At 38.6% G+C, this 17,347-nt stretch overlaps 1 protein-coding gene across 4 annotated transcripts in view; it reads left to right on the forward strand.

Moving 5' to 3' along the window:
• The window catches only part of ST3GAL3 (ST3 beta-galactoside alpha-2,3-sialyltransferase 3), a 279,714-nt gene that overhangs the window by 73,067 nt on the left and 189,300 nt on the right, over positions 1-17,347 (forward strand). For all 4 annotated transcript variants that reach the window (XM_089514962.1, XM_089514963.1, XM_089514965.1 and 1 more), the window contains one exon: positions 10,309-10,351. In XM_089514962.1, coding sequence (XP_089371088.1) covers positions 10,309-10,351 — 43 coding nt within the window. The remainder of the gene's footprint in view (positions 1-10,308; positions 10,352-17,347) is intronic.

Raw genomic sequence — 17,347 nt, forward strand, 5'->3', positions numbered from 1 at the left:
GATCTTCTGTATACCAGGGTTTTCTATTTGGAGCAGGGTGGAAAGGACGCTCAGGAGCGATAATATCTATTGCCCCAGTAAGATTGTTGTTCCAGTAATTAGCCAGGGTTTCGACAGAATCGCCATCGTTCCCAAGCGTAAAACCTTCTATGGCTTCTTGGAACTGTTTGAGTTCCATCATCCTTCGAGAGCGGACCATTGTAATAGATCCTCCACCCCTGAGGGGTTTAAGAGTTGTGGCTTTCAGTCTAACCTTGACCAGGAAATGGTCCGTCCATGACAGGGGAGAGATACAATTTATCTCTACCCACAGACATTCCTGGTCCGTACAAAAGACTGCATCGAGTGTATTACCCGCACAATGTGTCAGACCCAAGACCAATTGGGACAGGCCCATGGCCGTCATGGAATCCATGAACTGCCGAGCTGAACCTGTTAGATCTGATGAGCTGGCCTTGAAGGGGATGTTGAGGTCCCCCAGAACAAGTAGTCTGGGGGACTCCAACACCAGCTCCGAAACCAGCTGTGTCAGCTCGGATAGGGAGTCTGTTAGGCCACGGGGTGGACGGTAGACCAACAGAATCCCTATACTGTCCTTGGCCTTTAGGGTCAGGTAAATACACTCGGTGTGCCTTAGTTTCGAGACTGGGTTCCTGGTCAAGGTGATGTGACTTTTATGGACCATGGCCACGCCTCCCCCTCACCCACTTTCCTTGACCTGCTCCTTAACTGCATACCCAGCTGGGAGAGTTTTGGCCCAAGTCACACAGCTATCTTCCCCCATCCAGGTTTCTGTAATACAAGCTAGGTCTGCATTCTCTTCCTCTAACAAATCATGGATGATATGAGATTTGTTTTTTGCCGACCTAGCATTACATAGGAGCAAGGTAAGGGTCTGTGGTATGGTTGGGACGATCCTCGGTTCTTTTGGGATAACAGGGTGACTAGAAGATGGGATAGGTATTAAGTATCTATCTCGTCACCATGAACTGGATGAGGACCAGTAAATTGAAGGTGAATCCTGAGAAGACAGAGAATCTGTGGCTTGATGTTTCTCAGGTCCAGGAAATGGGTAGGCTACCTGCCCTGGATGGGGGTATGCTCTGCCAAAGAAACAAGCACATACATACGCATAGCAACATCGGGGACTGCCTGAAGGAAGAGGCCCCTCCCTCCTCAACTGTCATTTTGGCCTCAGAGGGAGCGATCAGGCAGACCCAGCAACATCGGGGACTGCCTGAAGGACGAGACTTCTCCCCCTTTAACTGTCACCTTGTATTTTGTATTGTATTACAATTTTTACTGTACACTGACCGCTATGATCATTGCGGAATAGCGGTCTAGAAATAAAACTTATTATTATTATTATTATTATTATTATTATTATTATTATACTCTGGGTGTATTTCATGGTCCATCTTTGTCACTGGTGGCTCAGGTAGTGGCTCAGAGTGTTTGGGAAAGTGCCACCTTCAACTGGTCTGTCAACTATGGTCTTTCCTGTTCTGCCCATTTCTGGATATTTTAATCATAGTATTCCATGCACTGGTAAGTTCCCAATTAGACTTCAAAGTGTTCTACATGGGTCTCTCTTTGAAGATGACATGGAAACTGAAGCTAGTGCAAAATGCAGCAGCTAGACTGCTCACTGGGATTCCATTCAGATATCATATAACACCAATTCTGAAGGAAGTGCGTTGGCTGCCAGTATGCTTTCGGCCTGATTCAAGATGGTGGTGATAGCATTGAAAGCCCTAACCCCAATACTTAAGGGTCTCTCTCTCTCTCTCTCTCTCTCTCTCTCTCTCTCTCTCTCTCTCTCTCCCTTATCCCCTCTGTTCCCTTCCCCCCCTCTCTATGTCTACCTGAAAATTGAAACCTTTTGGAAAGGCCCTCCTCTGTGTCCCATCAGTAGAGGAATTGCATTGTAAGAGGACATGGGAGAGGGCCTTCTCTTTGGTGGCACCTCAGTTGTCGAATTTCCTCCCCCAGAGACCCAATAGGTGTCAACATTGAGATCATTTCAGTGATAAGTCAAAACTTGGCTTTAATTGATTTTTATCCAGGAAGCACATGTCTCATGGTTGTACTGTTTAATACTGTTTTAAGAAGTTTTAAATAAGCTGGTTTAGAAACATTGTTAAATATATTTTTTATCTTTTAACACTATAGTCGTCCCTCCAAGTTCATGGACTTGAAATCCGCGGACTTGAAAATCCGTAGATTGCTGACTGCCATTAACCTTAATGGGGCGCTGCCCATGGCATGCGCTCACATGCATTCTCCCCATTCAAGCCTATGGGACTTGAATATGTATGAATTTGGAACGGGGGGAGGGGTCTGGAATGGATCCCTCGTGAGTTCCAAGGGGTGACTGTATTATTGTTGTTGTTGTTGTTGTTATTATTATTATTATTTGCTTTAAGTAGATTATGTTGTAAGCTGCCCTGAGAGTTTCAGATATAAGGTGGGATATAAATATTTTAATAAATAAATAAATCTAGTTCACTACTGTGATCATAGAATAGTGAACTAGATAGGCCTTTGGTCTGATCCAGCATGGCTCTTTTTATATTTTTATGATAGTACAAAAATACCCTTCACAAGTGAGACAGCTGCTCTTGGCACGATTAATGCCTATTAAAGTATTTTGGAGATATGCTGCTACAGGGGGGCTATGAATGAACCATCTAGTACAGTCAACCCTCCATATCCACATATTCAACCATCCATGGATTCAATTATCCACAGCTTGAAAATATGTGTGTGTGTGTGTGTGTGTGTGTGTGTATGTATATAAAAATCCCAAAAGCAAACTTTGGTATTGCCATTTTATATAAGGGATATCATTTTACTATGCCCCTGTATATATTGGGACTTGAGCATCCACAGATTTTGGTATCCATGTGGAGGTTGGGTGTCTTGGAACCAAATCCTAGCAGATACCAGGGACCCACTGGATTTGTTATCAGAGTGAGTAATAAGAAAGCTTATAGAAATGAAAACATCTTATAAAGTATTTGCCTCTTCTGTAGGAATTTGATTACCTCAAATAGGGGACATCCACAGTACTTTGAAAACCTTGAGTTATCTTTATTTCTCATATTTCCCCCCATGACCTCTTGCTATCTGGTCATAGGTTGAAATTGGCTTATTTCCTGAGTAAAGAGAGTTTGTCCGAGTACTGACCTAATTACTTTTTGTTGTTAGTTTAAAATGGAGGCAAAAGTTTCCAGAACTTTGCAGTTACACTGGAGGACGGAGAGAACGTGTTGAGTCCTGAGGCTTATACGGTACATGTACTGTAATACTAAACCATAGTTTAGAGTCCATTGTAGTAGAGGCTGCATTAACTAAGTCCAAAAATGTTGATAATTGCTGACAACTGATAGCTTGCCTGGTGATGACAGAAGGTAGTTATTTACATAGTTCCAATAGTAGTTTTGAATAGTGCAGTCTTATTTAAAGGGTTGCTGTTCATTAATATGAACAACATGTTATTTCAATTTCTATGATAGTGGGAGAGTTTGGCCTAACAGTCGCTAGCCCCAATTGCTAGACCCACTGAATGGTAAGCCAATACTTATATAATAATAATATGATTTATTTATATGCGCCCAATCACTGGGAATCCGGGCGGCTTACAACAGAAGGGATAATAGACGATTCCCTGCCCTCAGGCTTAAAATCTAAAAAGACATGACACAAAAGGAGAAGGGAATAGTGGGGGGGAGGGGATCAGGTCCAGCATTCTTCTCTCCCTCTGAGGCCTGGACCAAGGCAGATGGACCGGAGGGAGGGCTCTTCTTCTTCAGGCTAGCCCTGATGGAGCTGGGCCTGCCTGTTCACTCCCTCTCAGGCTGAAGGATGACAGTTATGGAGGGAGGGCTCTCTTTCTTCAGGCTAGCCCTGATGGAGCTGGGCCAGCCTATTCTCTCCCTCACAGGCCAAAGGATGACAGTTATGGAGGCAGGAGCCTCTTTCTTCAGGCTAGCCCTGATGGAGCTGGGCCAGCCTATTCTCTCCCTTGCAGGCCAAAGGATGACAGTTATAGAGGGAGGGCGCTCTGTCTTCATATATCTACTTTATATAGATAAAGTAGACATGCTCTAACTGGGATTGGTAGTTTGTTTTGGACGTGTGTCTCTCAAAAGTTCCAAATTACTCTATTTCAGTGGTTCTCAAACTTTTTACCCTTGTGATACCCCCCCCTTTTTTTTTTTTACATCTATATGTGGATATTAGGGCCCTCTTGAAGTAGTATATACATAAAAATATTTTGTCTGTTTGTTTGTTTATGGGATATATAGCCTGCCTTTCTCCCAAAATGGGATTCAAGTCAGCTTACAATATTTAAAATGATATTTTCATTCACACATTCATTTATATTCATATTTTAACATTTTATAAAGAAAGAATGTATTTCAAATTAGAACAGATTTATTTAAATAAATTCAATATTTAACTCAACACATGTGTACATTTTATATATAAAAAAGTGTGGGAAGAAGAGGAGGAGGGATCAAGGCCTCCAAGTGTTGCACCCCCCCTTGCCCCCCCCCAGGGTGCTACTCCACCATCTGAGAACCACTGCTCTGTTTTAAAGCTACCATGAGAACCTATCTGCTATGAGTAAGGCAGCTTTTAGTGCATTATGTTGTTTTATGCCTTCAAGTTATTTCCGATTTATGGGGACCCTAAAGCGATCCTGTCATAGGGTTTTCTTGGCAACATTTGTTCAGAGGAAATTTGCCCTCGCCTTTTCTGAGGCTGAGAAAGTGTGACTCGCATAAAGTCACTCAATGGGTTTCCATTTCTGAGGAGGGATAGGAACCCTGTTCTCTAGAGTCCTAGTCCAATGCTCAGACCACTATACCATACTAGCTCTCTTTTAATGCTTAAGATTAATAATTGCCATGGTGGTCTAAAAAGTTTTATTAAACTTAATGGTCAGGGGAGGTTGATCTCTCTGGTACTTTCCCTTGTTTTCCTCTGCTTCATTTCTGGATAATAGTAATTACTCCATGTTTTATATCCCTGACAGTTTAACTGGGAGTTGGCTGCTTTGCTAATGCCTGCTATACCTTGGTTGTCAAGTGCAGCAGCTCTTTTATATTTTTGGTCTCTCTTTCCACCTTGTGTCTGCTCAGTATGAATATCCCTGGGTGGGAATCTTTCTGAAAGAATAATTTAATCTATCTGTTTTTTCAGTAAAATATTCCCATGTCCTCTTCTTTATTATTTGTCTTGTTTTACAGATCAAGTTGACTTTCCCCAGAGGTCACCAAGAACTTGTGCACATTACTTTTTGTTAATATTATCTTTGACTTTTACTAGAGAATGTGATACAACTTCAGAAGCAGAGCAAAACCCTTTTGTGAAACAGTCACTTAGGAATGTTTAACTACATTTACGCAAAGATACATAGCATGGAATAAAATCACAGTTTATGTTGCAAAGACTTGTGTGTGTATAAGAAGATAACTTTTTAGAGAAGGGTCAAATATGGTATCCTTTACTTAAAAAACAGCAACACTCTCTCTCTAGCTTCCAGTATAATCTTGACTAATGGATTTCCTAGAATCTACTCTACTCTGGGGAAGGCAAATCCTTTTAGACTTAGAATGTGTTGTCTCCAAAGGGTAGAAGTAATATTGACTTGTATAGGGATAACATTGACTACCATTACTATTACTACTTTGTTGGGTGAGTAATCCAAATACCATGTAATGGTATAATGTGGACTTCTGAAGAGATGCTGGCAGTCCCATCTACAAAGATTTACCAGCTGATAAAACTCTTTTATGGTTTGAGAGTTGCATAACGTGACCTGGAACTGATAGAGTGCCACTGAAAAGTGTTCCAAAATTGAATCCAGAAAAGGGGGATTCTGATGTGTCTGGTGTGGGGTTTTCACCAGTAGACAAATTGTAGAGAAAGGGAAATGTCTGAATGTCATAATTGTTGAGTCTTCAGCGAAGAAGGGCATAGATGACCGAAGTTTCTCAATGCTACAGTGCATTGGGATATGAAAACATAAAGCAATGGGATAGGAAGCTTCTTTGTGTGTAGATTCTACATTTGGCCAACAATGCAGTGTAGTTTAAATCCCAATTCACTACCTCCAGGATTTTCTCTATTTATCATATCTTTTCTTAATTAATACTGTATGTCTTTTTGTTGCTTTTCTCCCTAATTATGCTATCATGTTCCTGAATAATCTTGTGAGTCCTTTTGTAAGAAGAGGTTATTGCATTTTTTCATCCAGGAAAACGTTGTTTATTTTTATTAATTTAAATGACACTTTTATGTTTGTTTTTAAAAGAGTTTCTTGCAAACAATAATAACCATATCCATGGCATTAAGAGCCTTTGCTGCATTCCTGTGAATCATGCTATTCTGCCCATAGAGTATGGACTTTCTGATATCAACACTGTGCTATTGGTAGTTAAGCTATCTTTGTTGGAAATCAATTCGTAATGAGTTAAAATTGTCAGTTTCAAGGGCTGGCCAAACTCTTCTGTATAATATACATCCCTGTAGCCTTTATCAAAATATCCAGTTATCTTGAGATTCCACATTCTCCTCACTGACCTGCCATCATCCTCTAGTGAGTTTGTTTGCCCAACTGTATTCCAAAACTGTTACTGACTTTCCAACCTGAATGTTTAACAAGTGTGAATGGTATACACAAAGGCAATAGATAGATCATTATGGATAGAATATAGATGAAGCACACACGTTTCTAATAATGTTTCTGTTTCTCTGCTAAAATATCAAATATAATAGAGGCTCTTAAGCCTAACAGAAGGCTTCAGCACCTCTTCCTTTGTTGAGGGCACAAACTGGCTCTCTTTGGAAGGAATCTTGTCAGGCAGGTGCTGAAGTTGTAGTGTATGTCCTTAGTTTAATTTGTGTAGAGAGTTTTTCATAGTTACGCTGCAGGAGTACATTTATTTTTGTGGTTCAGTCCTTGAGAGATGCATATAAGAAGAGATTCAGTGTCCTTCTCACTGTATAAACATGCAGATGCAGCTGGAAAATGTGAAGGTGGACAGATTGTACATGAATCTGCTCTTTCTGTTCTGTTGTCTGTTTGGGTGGTCTTTTGGGAGTTTGGCAACTAGACTAAGAATTTCTCACTTAACTGTCCAGAAGCTAGACTGATCCTGGATGTGCAGAGGAAAGTACCATATTTGTGCCAGTGTTTAGCTTGGCATAAAAACTGTATAGTTTATTGAGCTTGCTGTGCTTGGCTGTAAGTCTGTTTGTATTATTGCTGTTGTACTTTTATTATTAAATTGTTGGCAGTGACTAGGTTCTCATTTGAATCCAGGCTTCCCTACAACATGGAATAATATATTTTTTATCTCTTTTGACCAGAGGCCCAGTGGGTGGTGTTGTGTTTTTTTGTTTTGTTTTTGAGTGAGTGAGGGGAAATTCTTTCCTTGTACTGATAAAGTGCTGGGGTTATCTGGGATATGTTACCCTGTCTGGTACAAAAGTCAGTGAAAACCACCTTCTGGCCTGTTTTGTTCCCATACTTTCATGTTTCTGTTAGTTGGGTAAAGTAATGCCTGTTGGACTAATTCCTCTTCGTGTCTCTTAATTTCACTTAGGTTAAAAAAAATCTTCATTTTCAGTGTTTCTGGTAAGCCTTTGGACTCTTTAGGCTTCTGTTGGACTTTGTTTAATGTATGACTTCCTTTATGAGATCTAGAGTAGCCATCCACAGATCCACTCATCAATGTATCTTGTTTTCTTGTTTGAAATTACCATTCTATAGCCTAACTTAGCCTTTTGTTAAAAAAAAAAGCTGGACATGTTTCACATATACAGAATGGAACATGTGAACTCCATTGTTGAAACAATTATACTTAGGAGATTTGAAATATTTACAATATCTGTTTGACTGTCACTGTTAAATCTGGATATCCTTTTACACTCCAAAATAAATTCTATAAATTGGCCTGCAATAATATTATCATAGTGATGTAAAATTGTCTCATCTTAATCTGTATGCTACAGGTGCAATTATTGTAGCTTTGAAAATGCAAATATTTCTTGTTCAATGAGAATCTGAAGAAATTTTAGCTTGTGACTGTGGATCCCCCTCTCCTTTTTAAGTTGTACATGCAAATTAAGTTTGCAGCACATCCTATAGTCAAATTACATTTCTAAAGACTATCTCTTAAATAAAAAGTAAATAAAATCTGCAAATTGTCTTCGTTACACTATACTGGAAAAAATGAAATAAAATACTTGTGAGGGAAAAAGCTAATTGTATTTCTCCTATGGAACAGGAGAGTCACTGCTGAGTGTCAGTTATGCCTGAAAGAGGTTTTAAATTTAGGTTGCAAAACAGAGATGGTTTATAGCAAATTTCTACTGATGTATTTAAAACTAACATTTTCCTACAAAAAAAAAAATAATAATAATAATAAAAAAATAAATCCCTAAATTCTTCATCTGTGTGGATCCCACTCTGGGAAACCTACTAATGCTTGTTATAAATTCTCTTCCCAGAGGATGTAAGTAGCAATACCTAATCTTCAACTGCAAGCATTTGGAATTTAGAGTAATCAGAGCTTCAGCTGTGCTCTTCTTGTCAATCCTACCTTTTGCCTGTCACAGACCTAGAGTCTGGAATCTTGTTGAGCGTTGGGAAGTGTAAGACTCCATTGGGATTAAGGCCAATGTGAAAAGGATAGAGGTGAATCGTAGAATGACGGCAGTGTGGAACTATGCCTGAGTGTCAACCAGAAAGGATTCTAGCAGTTGTACTGCTGGGGTGATGCTTGCACACTGAGGTAGTGGACACCATTATACAGGAACTCAGAAAAAAAAGTATATCCACTGCCACAACAAGGAGGTATGCTGGTCTAATGCCCAGAGGATTCTGGCCCTGGTATTGCTGATATAGGATCACTCCAGGTATTTCCTGTTTCCTAATTTTTCTGAGCCTAGATGCATGGATAATGTGGCCCAGGCCATTGGGAAGAATCTGTAGTACAGTACTTGCTTTCAGTCATGTACATACCCAGTTTTGCTAATGGTTTGTCTTCTTTATTAGTTTCCAGGGGACAAATGTAATTTAAAACAATGGTATATGTATGTAATACTACTGTATTTTAAAGCGTGTGTGATACCTCACACACACTTGATCTTAGCCAAAAGGCCGAGAAGCGTGTGTGTTTGTTGTTGTTGTGAGCCTCCAAGCTGTATATGACTTATGGCATCCTCAAGGTGACTCTGTCATGGGGTTTTCTTGGCAAGGTTTGTTCAGAGGGGGGTTGTTTTTGCCTATGTCTGAGGCTGAGAGTGTGTGACTTGCTCAAGGTCAGCCAGTGGGTTTCCATGCCCAAGAGGGGAATCAAATTTGTTCTCCTAGGCTTTAGTCAAATGTTCAAATGGTATATCTATATCTATCTATAGATATATGAAATATTTTATTATATGTAATAAAAGAAATTTATACAGAACTCTACTATTTTCAAAGCACAGTATTGGATATTTTTGGTTTTAAAAATTGTTTTATTTTATTTGTTTTTGTTTGTGGAGGTAGGTTTAGGTGGTAGAATTTATATGAAGACTGGATGGGAACATGTAAACGCAATCCATAATTTATGGAGTGACACTTGAAGCAGCTGGAAACAGACAGCTAAGCAGCTATTGAACTTAGTTTGCTGGGCCAGAATTTAATTCAGATTGAATTATTTGCATCAGTTGAGATTGCAGTTTGAACATGGTGACAAATTGTCAGTGTCATATCCTTCTGCCATACCGTTTCTGAGTAAAAAAGCAGTTACTGTATGTCTATGACTTTTAAAGCTACTCTACATCTATTCTACCCAGTGTAAAGTAATTCTTCTAGAATGTAATACATTATTTTTCTGAAATAATATATTTTGTATTTTTTAAAAAATTAAATGAAAGATTTAGCATTTAATTATGATTACTGTACAAATTTAAAATGTAATAGGGTTCAGTGAATCTACATCATGTTCCACATTCAAGATCACATTAAAAGCTGTGTGTGCAGAAAAGAACTCAATTCATTCCAAAAAGAGGGTGCATTGTTGGTGTTTTATGAACTGTATCTGAGAAATAATTGAACTAATTATTGACTTTAGAATGAAGAAACTGGAAAATTATTTACATTGGAAATGCATTTAATAAGATGGTATTGATCTATTATCCATGATGTCACTTTATTCTTAAAAACATTTATGGCCTTCACAAAGGAGATTCTGATAAGAAAGGGTCATGTTGCCTCAGTTACCTGATGATCCTGCTTTTGTCTTTCAGAATATGACAAACTGGGATTTCTCCTGAAGCTGGATTCCAAACTGTGAGTAAATTACAGGAGGTTTTTTTGTGATCTGGTGCAATTGATTTCCTCAGGAGACAAAAAAGCAAAAACAAAATAAAATCCCTAAGTTGGATATTGCTCAGTAATGTGCCACAACAGAGGTAGATAACAGAGATAACTGTTAATTCACAATTTTATTCTTAATCAACAAAAAAGTTCTAAAATCATACAATTTTGTTCTTCATGTCTGGTTTTCAGTGTAGTCATTCATGTTGTAATGAATTTTGAAGTGCAAGCACTCATTATGACAATTTCCATAGCTATGCCCATAAGGAGTATTTGAAAATGCAGTCAGCTGTGCTGAACCAATGAACAAGCAGTTTTTATCTCCACCAAGAACAAGTCTTCTGTAAAGCTAATAGGTATTAATTGCCTATTCAAGACCAAGCCACTCCAAATAATAGAGCAAGCTCACAACAATATATTGTTGCCAAAAATAAATAAATAAATAAATAGAAATCCCCCCTCCAGCTACTTGTGAAGATTACAGTTAAACTGAGAGGGAGGAGTGAATCCTGGGGAAGATAACAGAGCTTGTAACTATCCATACTAATGAAGAAGGTCATGATGCATTAGAGCTCTTATCTCCATTTCATCACTGATCACATGCAGATCTACTAAAAAAAAGAGACCAACTAAGCTCAATGAGACACCCCCAATTCATTGTTTTGGGCTTCATGCCCCAAATTATACCACCAAGGTCATTAGGTGGGCCAGTGGGCCACTCTAATCCTCAACAGTTTTCCACCCCTGGCTTATAGGTTTATAGGACTATAGCTTAAGATCTGTAATTGCTAGTTCCAACTAGAGTAGATCACTTGAATCAATTGCTAAATGGCAAGCCAGAACTTAGTATTTGCCATTGATTTAGTGGGTCTATTCTAGTTAGGACTGACAGTGCTGTGTGTAGCTCTGTAAGTATGTGTGTGTCTTGAGGTTGCCTATCGACATATTGCAACTCCATGAATTTCCTAGGCTTTTCCCAGGAGTGGTTTACCATTGCCTTCCTCTGAAATACAATACAGCACCTGGTGTAAAACTGGAAATTATTAAGAATGACATTTTCAAAAATGACAGATAGCACACTCTGAATGGGGTAAGAAGTTTAAAATCCTTTTAAATTTTAATACTGTTGTGGTTTTATGGGCCTAATCAGTAGTGTCAGGTTTCTATAGGCCAGGATTGCAGTAAATTAGTCACTGAATTGTACTATTGTGTTTCAAGTTAAATCTTTGGAATTTTAGGTTTTCAATACAGACTAGTTATTATTATTATTATTATTATTATTATTATTATTACAGTATTATTATTAAGCTTTATTTATATAGCGCTGTAAATTTACACAGCACTGTACATACAATCTTTTAATTAGATGGTTCCCTGCCCTCAGGCTTACAATCTAAGAAGACATGATCCAAAAGGGGAAGGGAGTGGAGGATGGAGCCAGATGCCTTCTGGGAAGGGCGCAGTTCCTTTGGGGAGGCCTGATGGGATTGGCCCACCCTCTCTCTCCCTCAGAAGCCAGGATGGTCATGGCGCTAGTGATATTCTAACTAACAGAAGCTCCATGTTAACTTTACTCAATAAGGGTCTTTTAAAGGGGAGAATTCTTAAGCAGAATATTCTTAAAGAAGTAATGTATGGTTAGTATTCAACAGTATTATTGGATTATCCCAAATGATGTTGTGTTTATGGACACCTACTTTCTGACTGTGTGGAAGAGGGGAAGCCATTGCAGTTTCCAGTTGAACAACCTTTTCTATAAGTGTTAGTGTGTCTAGGGACCACAACAATAAATGTGCTACTGCTTGTATAACTAGCAAATCAGTGAAACTCTGCCAGTATACTATATTTTGGCACTAACATTATGTTGGATTTCAGTATTCATGAAAAGTGTAAAAGTGTGAAGCACATACTGAGTAATCTAAAAAATGCAGTGATAGAGAGAAATGGGCCCAAAACAGATGGACCAAATAAAGCAGCTTCCAGCTGCTTTGGGGGCATGGTGTTTAAACAATATACGTCCGCAACATGGCCAGAAACCTCTCCAAGGCTGCCTAAGGTGGCCTGAAGCTGCTGGCAAAGGGAGCAGATTTAATCTGCTCCTGTCGGCTGCCCGTTTGGAACCACATTGGTGGCCTACTTTGGGACTGGGACGTCCATTTGCTGCAGTCCCGGGCTGATCAGACACTCCTTTTGGCCCATCTGTTTTGGCCCTAAAATACTTAAAGCTGACCATATGTTCATATGTTCAAACTTGGCTTACACATTGCCTTAGACATTGGGCGAGTGACTATTTAGTAACTACTAGCAATTTGATATAATATGCTTTTTTTGTTGCTTCATTTCAGGTACTATAAATAGCCAGCGCAGAAAGATAAAACAGTTGAGAAATGAAGACTAGAGTGAAGTAAGCCATAACTAGTTCCAGTAAAGTAGCCATGTTAGTAGTGGTAAAATATGTCCTTTTTATATATTTTTCCCAGTTCTCAAGGTGGTGTAAAGGATAAAAACAATATAAACCAAATACAATTAAAAGCCAATAAATAAATATCCAGTAAAAATAAAATGAAAACAAAAACAAAGAACTATAAGCTCTGGTGCCTAGTTTGTGATAAGTGGTGGTTTCACAGGCAGAAGCAGCTGTCATCAGGTTCATGCATTGACAAAGTAGAAGATAAAGCATATGTGTGTGCAATATATTCTGAAATATTATTCCTGCTAATTTTTATGTGTTTAAAAGCTTTTTATATATATCAGAGCTAAAAATAATAAAATGTATAATCCAGAAGCCCATTATTTATAAGCAAAGGTTTATATAACATGGGCGCTGTACAGACCAGCGAAAGCACTGGCCTGCATATGTACTAGGGTTGCCTCGGGGCGCTGCTTATATACGCCCCACAACCCTAGTATGTAATCTGTACGTCAAAATGGCAGCACCCAGTACACATGGGCGCCATCATTTTGATGTGGCAGACGCTTAGTGTCCGCACGTCCCGGCACCATTGTGATGCCGCAAGTGTGCCATTGGCGCATTGCGGCATCACAAACGCGCTGCATAAAGAACCTGATTTTTAAGGGTTCTTTTTACTCTGCAGGGAAGCCCAGTGGTCTGGAGGCTGTGGCTTCCCCGCGGTGCAAACTAGGGCGGTGGGAGACCGCCTGCTTTGGGCGGGCTGTATCCCACCATGCTTTCTTTCTAGTTTGCAGCCACATCTCTGTAGGACACTTACCAGACTTCTAACATTACCTGAATATTCCAAAATCAATTGTACTCATTTTTAATTTTTTAAAAAGAGAGGATGGCTGGTTGTTTCCAGTGAGGGCAAAAAATCCTGATTTGTTGTTTTTAACTGCCCTCAAGTTGACCCTGACTCTGTGGGTGAGACACCTCCAAGACCCCTATCCTCTGTTTAGTTCCTGCAGATTCAAGCCTCCCTGATTGAGTCCAGCCATCTGGTGTGCAGACTTCCTCTCTTTCTACTACCTTCTACCTTTCCTAGTATTATTGTCCTTTCTAATGATTCATGCCTTCTCATTATATGGCCAAAATGACAGACTCAGTTTTGTCATATTTGCTTTCAGGGAGAGCATTATTGAAGAGGACCCGTTTGTTTGTTTGTTTGTTTGTTTGTTTTTGGCTGTCTGAGGTATCCTCAGCACTCTTCTCCAGCACCACATCTCAAATGAGCTGATTTTCTACCTATGTGCTTCTTTGCTGTCCAGCTCTCACATCCATACAAAATGATGGAGAATACAATGGCTTGGATGATTCTCACTTAAGTGCTCAGTTGTACTGTATATCTTTACACTTTAGGATCTTGTCTAGTTCTTTCATAGCTGCCCTTCCCATTCTTAGTGTTGTTCTTATTTCTTGACTGCAGTCTCCATTCTGATCAGGTAAAAGAAATCTTTATTTCAATTTTGTCATTATCTAATTTGAATTTATATAGATCCTCTCTGTTCTTTTTTAAAATATTATTTATGTTCAGCAGTAAGCCTGCCTTTGCGCTTTCTTTTTTAACTTTCTTTAGTAATTGTTCTAAGTCTCTGATATTTTCCACTAGTAGTATGGTGTCATCTGCATATCTTACACTGTTGAGGTTCCTTCCTCCTGTCTTCACTCCTCTTTCTTCTGAGTCTAAACCTGCTCTTTCTATGATATTTTCTGTGTACAAGTTGAGCAAATAGGGTGATAGAATCATCCTTGCTTAACTCTTTTGCCAATTAGAAACTATTCTGTTTCTCCATATTCTATTCTAAAAGTAGCCTCTTGTCTTAAGTACATATTCCTCATCAGGACTATCAAATGTAGTGGCACTCCCATTTCTTTAAGAGCATTCCATAGCTTTTCATGATCAATGCAATCAAAGGCTTTTCTATAGCCTATAAAGCACATGCTGATTTTGTTGTCAAATTCTTTGGCATTTTCCATTAGCCATCACATGTTCGCAATGTGATCCATAGTGCCTCTTCATTTCCTGACCCCTCTTGTGCCTCTGTGATTTTTCTCTCCATATATAATTGGAATCTATGCTGTAGAATTCTGAGCATTATTTTGCATGCACGGGAAATTAATACTATGGTCCTGCAGTCTTTTCTTTCTCCTTTTCTGTGGTTGGGCAAGTATACCGATCTTTTCCAATCTGTTGGCCACTGTTTTGTTTCCATATTTGTTTGCTTATTTTAGTTAACACCAGAGTTGATTTTTTCTGTGTGGTTTGTATCAGTTCAATCAGAATATCATCTGTTCCTGTTGATTTATTCCTTCCAATTTCTCTTAGTGCAGATTCCACTTTGCTTTTTAGAATCGGGGTTCATCTTCATATGGTTCTTCATTCCATATGTTTATTTTATCATCTCTTTTGTTAGCTCTACTGTGTATTGCTTCCACTGTCTTCTTATTTATTCTTGACTGTGCGGTATGTTCTTTTGATCATAGAGTAACCCTGCCCTTGGTTTGAACTTTGAGTTCCCAGATCTTGTGGAAGAGAGCTCTCATTCTTCTTTTTTTATTGTTGTCTTCTTTTTCTGTGCATTGGTTATTATAGTAGTTTAATATATCTTTATCATTGTTCACTAGTCATTGAACAGTTGCATTGATGGTTTTGATTTTATTCCTATCTCCCTTTACTTCTGCTTCTTACCTTCCTTTTACTGCTTGCAGCATTTTGTCTGTTTTTCCATTGTTTCTTCCTTATCTTTTTGGCCATGGTCGTGCCTTTCTGCATTCTTCCTTGATTATGTCCCTGGCTTCTGACCATAGTTCTTCTGGTTCCCAGTCAATTATGCTTAATAACACAAATCTATTTTTACACTATCTGTAAATTCTGTTGAGATGTTGTTCAGATTATATGTTGATATGATAACTGGTTTTGTGTTTTTCTTCAGCTTTACTCTAATTTTTGATATTAATGGTTCATGATCTGTGTCATAGTCAGCACCCGGTCTAGTTTTGGTTGCAAGAATGGAGCTTCTCCATCTTCTGCTTTCAATTATGTAGTATATCTGATTTTTGTATTGACCATTTGGTGGTGTCCATGTGGACAGTCTCCTCTCTGGATGTATAAAGAAGGTAGCTGAGATGAATAGATAGTTGGCCCCATGAAATTTTATCAGCTGATTTCCTGCTTCATTTCTTGTATCTAGTTTGAATCTTCTTACAATTTTTTATTCTTCTTTGCTTCTTACTTTAGCATTCCAGTTGCCTATTATTGACAAGCACTCTTGTTTTGTAGTGTTGTCAATTTCCTTCTCAATTACATCATAGAATCTCTCAGTTTCCTGATTTATTCAAATTCCTGATTACAAACATGGAAGATTCTGTGGTTGTTGTTTTTGTTTTGTTTTTTGGCAGAAAACAAAAGTCCTGCATGTTGCCAAGACAGAGGAAAGGGTTAAAAACTAAATTTTCTTCAGATCTCAATAAAGAAAATAATTCCAAAGCAGAGAGAGATTCAGAGTGAAAGACATCTGGGCATGATGTTATATGGATATCATGTCTAGACTGATGACCCTGTTGACAGAAATGGTTTCATTATATGGCTACTTTATAGATGCAGTTGTCCCTGTGGAATTCTGTTGCTGATATGGAACTCTGTAAGACTGCCTTAATTGGTGATGATATATCTGTCCTTGTATGACTTGGTGAAATGGCAACAGAATTCTTACTGAGCTCTGATCACAAATTATCATTTACCAACAATGATACAACTAGGGAACAAATTTTCTTATTTAAACTAGCTTTCAAATAATTGTTTTTACCAACAATATAATAAAGAAATAAACCTTGTTTCAGCTCTCTTTTGAATAATGTATATTGCTTGGCTGGGAAATTGCTTGACAGATATCAATATAAAGAGGCATTTCACATTTGGCTATTTATGATTTCCCCTTTTTTGTGCCCTTTTCCCTATGTACTTGTTACTTAGCCTTTTCTGGTCACTGTGATGTTAATCACACTTGCTCCACTTACAACTCGGTGATGATTACTTGGAATTATTCTCCAAGATTCATGGGAATTGAAAGGAAATGAAAAAAGGAGGCCTTCACTGTGTCAAAAGGAAAGAAAAATATTAAGTGTGAGCCCTGTATGAAACTGCATAAAGCTGGTATTGTCAGGCCGAAAAATGGTCAAATAGACCATGTTGCCACTCAGAATGAAGAGGTGGGATGCAGAAAATAGAGCAGCTCATTAAAAACAAAAGGTAGTACTTTGCACATAAAACATTAATGAAATCACTTGCTATGTATGCAGACAGGCAGACTTTAAGCAGAACTTCTCTGGATGTTCTAAGCATTATGTGTAAATTATACCAAGCTATAGATTATAGGCCTGTGTGTTGACCCATATAAAATTTGTTTGGCAGCCCTTCCTTTATCTAGCCTGTCCTTGGAAGAGTAGCCTAACATTAACAGTCTGTGATTAATCAACACCATAAATAATTGCAGATGGCAGCATTATTTTGGCAC

Source organism: Sceloporus occidentalis, unplaced genomic scaffold (assembly GCF_023333645.1).
Source record: "Sceloporus occidentalis isolate IW3139 unplaced genomic scaffold, rSceOcc1.0.p SCAF_3, whole genome shotgun sequence".
Taxonomy (NCBI): Eukaryota; Metazoa; Chordata; class Lepidosauria; order Squamata; family Phrynosomatidae; genus Sceloporus; species Sceloporus occidentalis.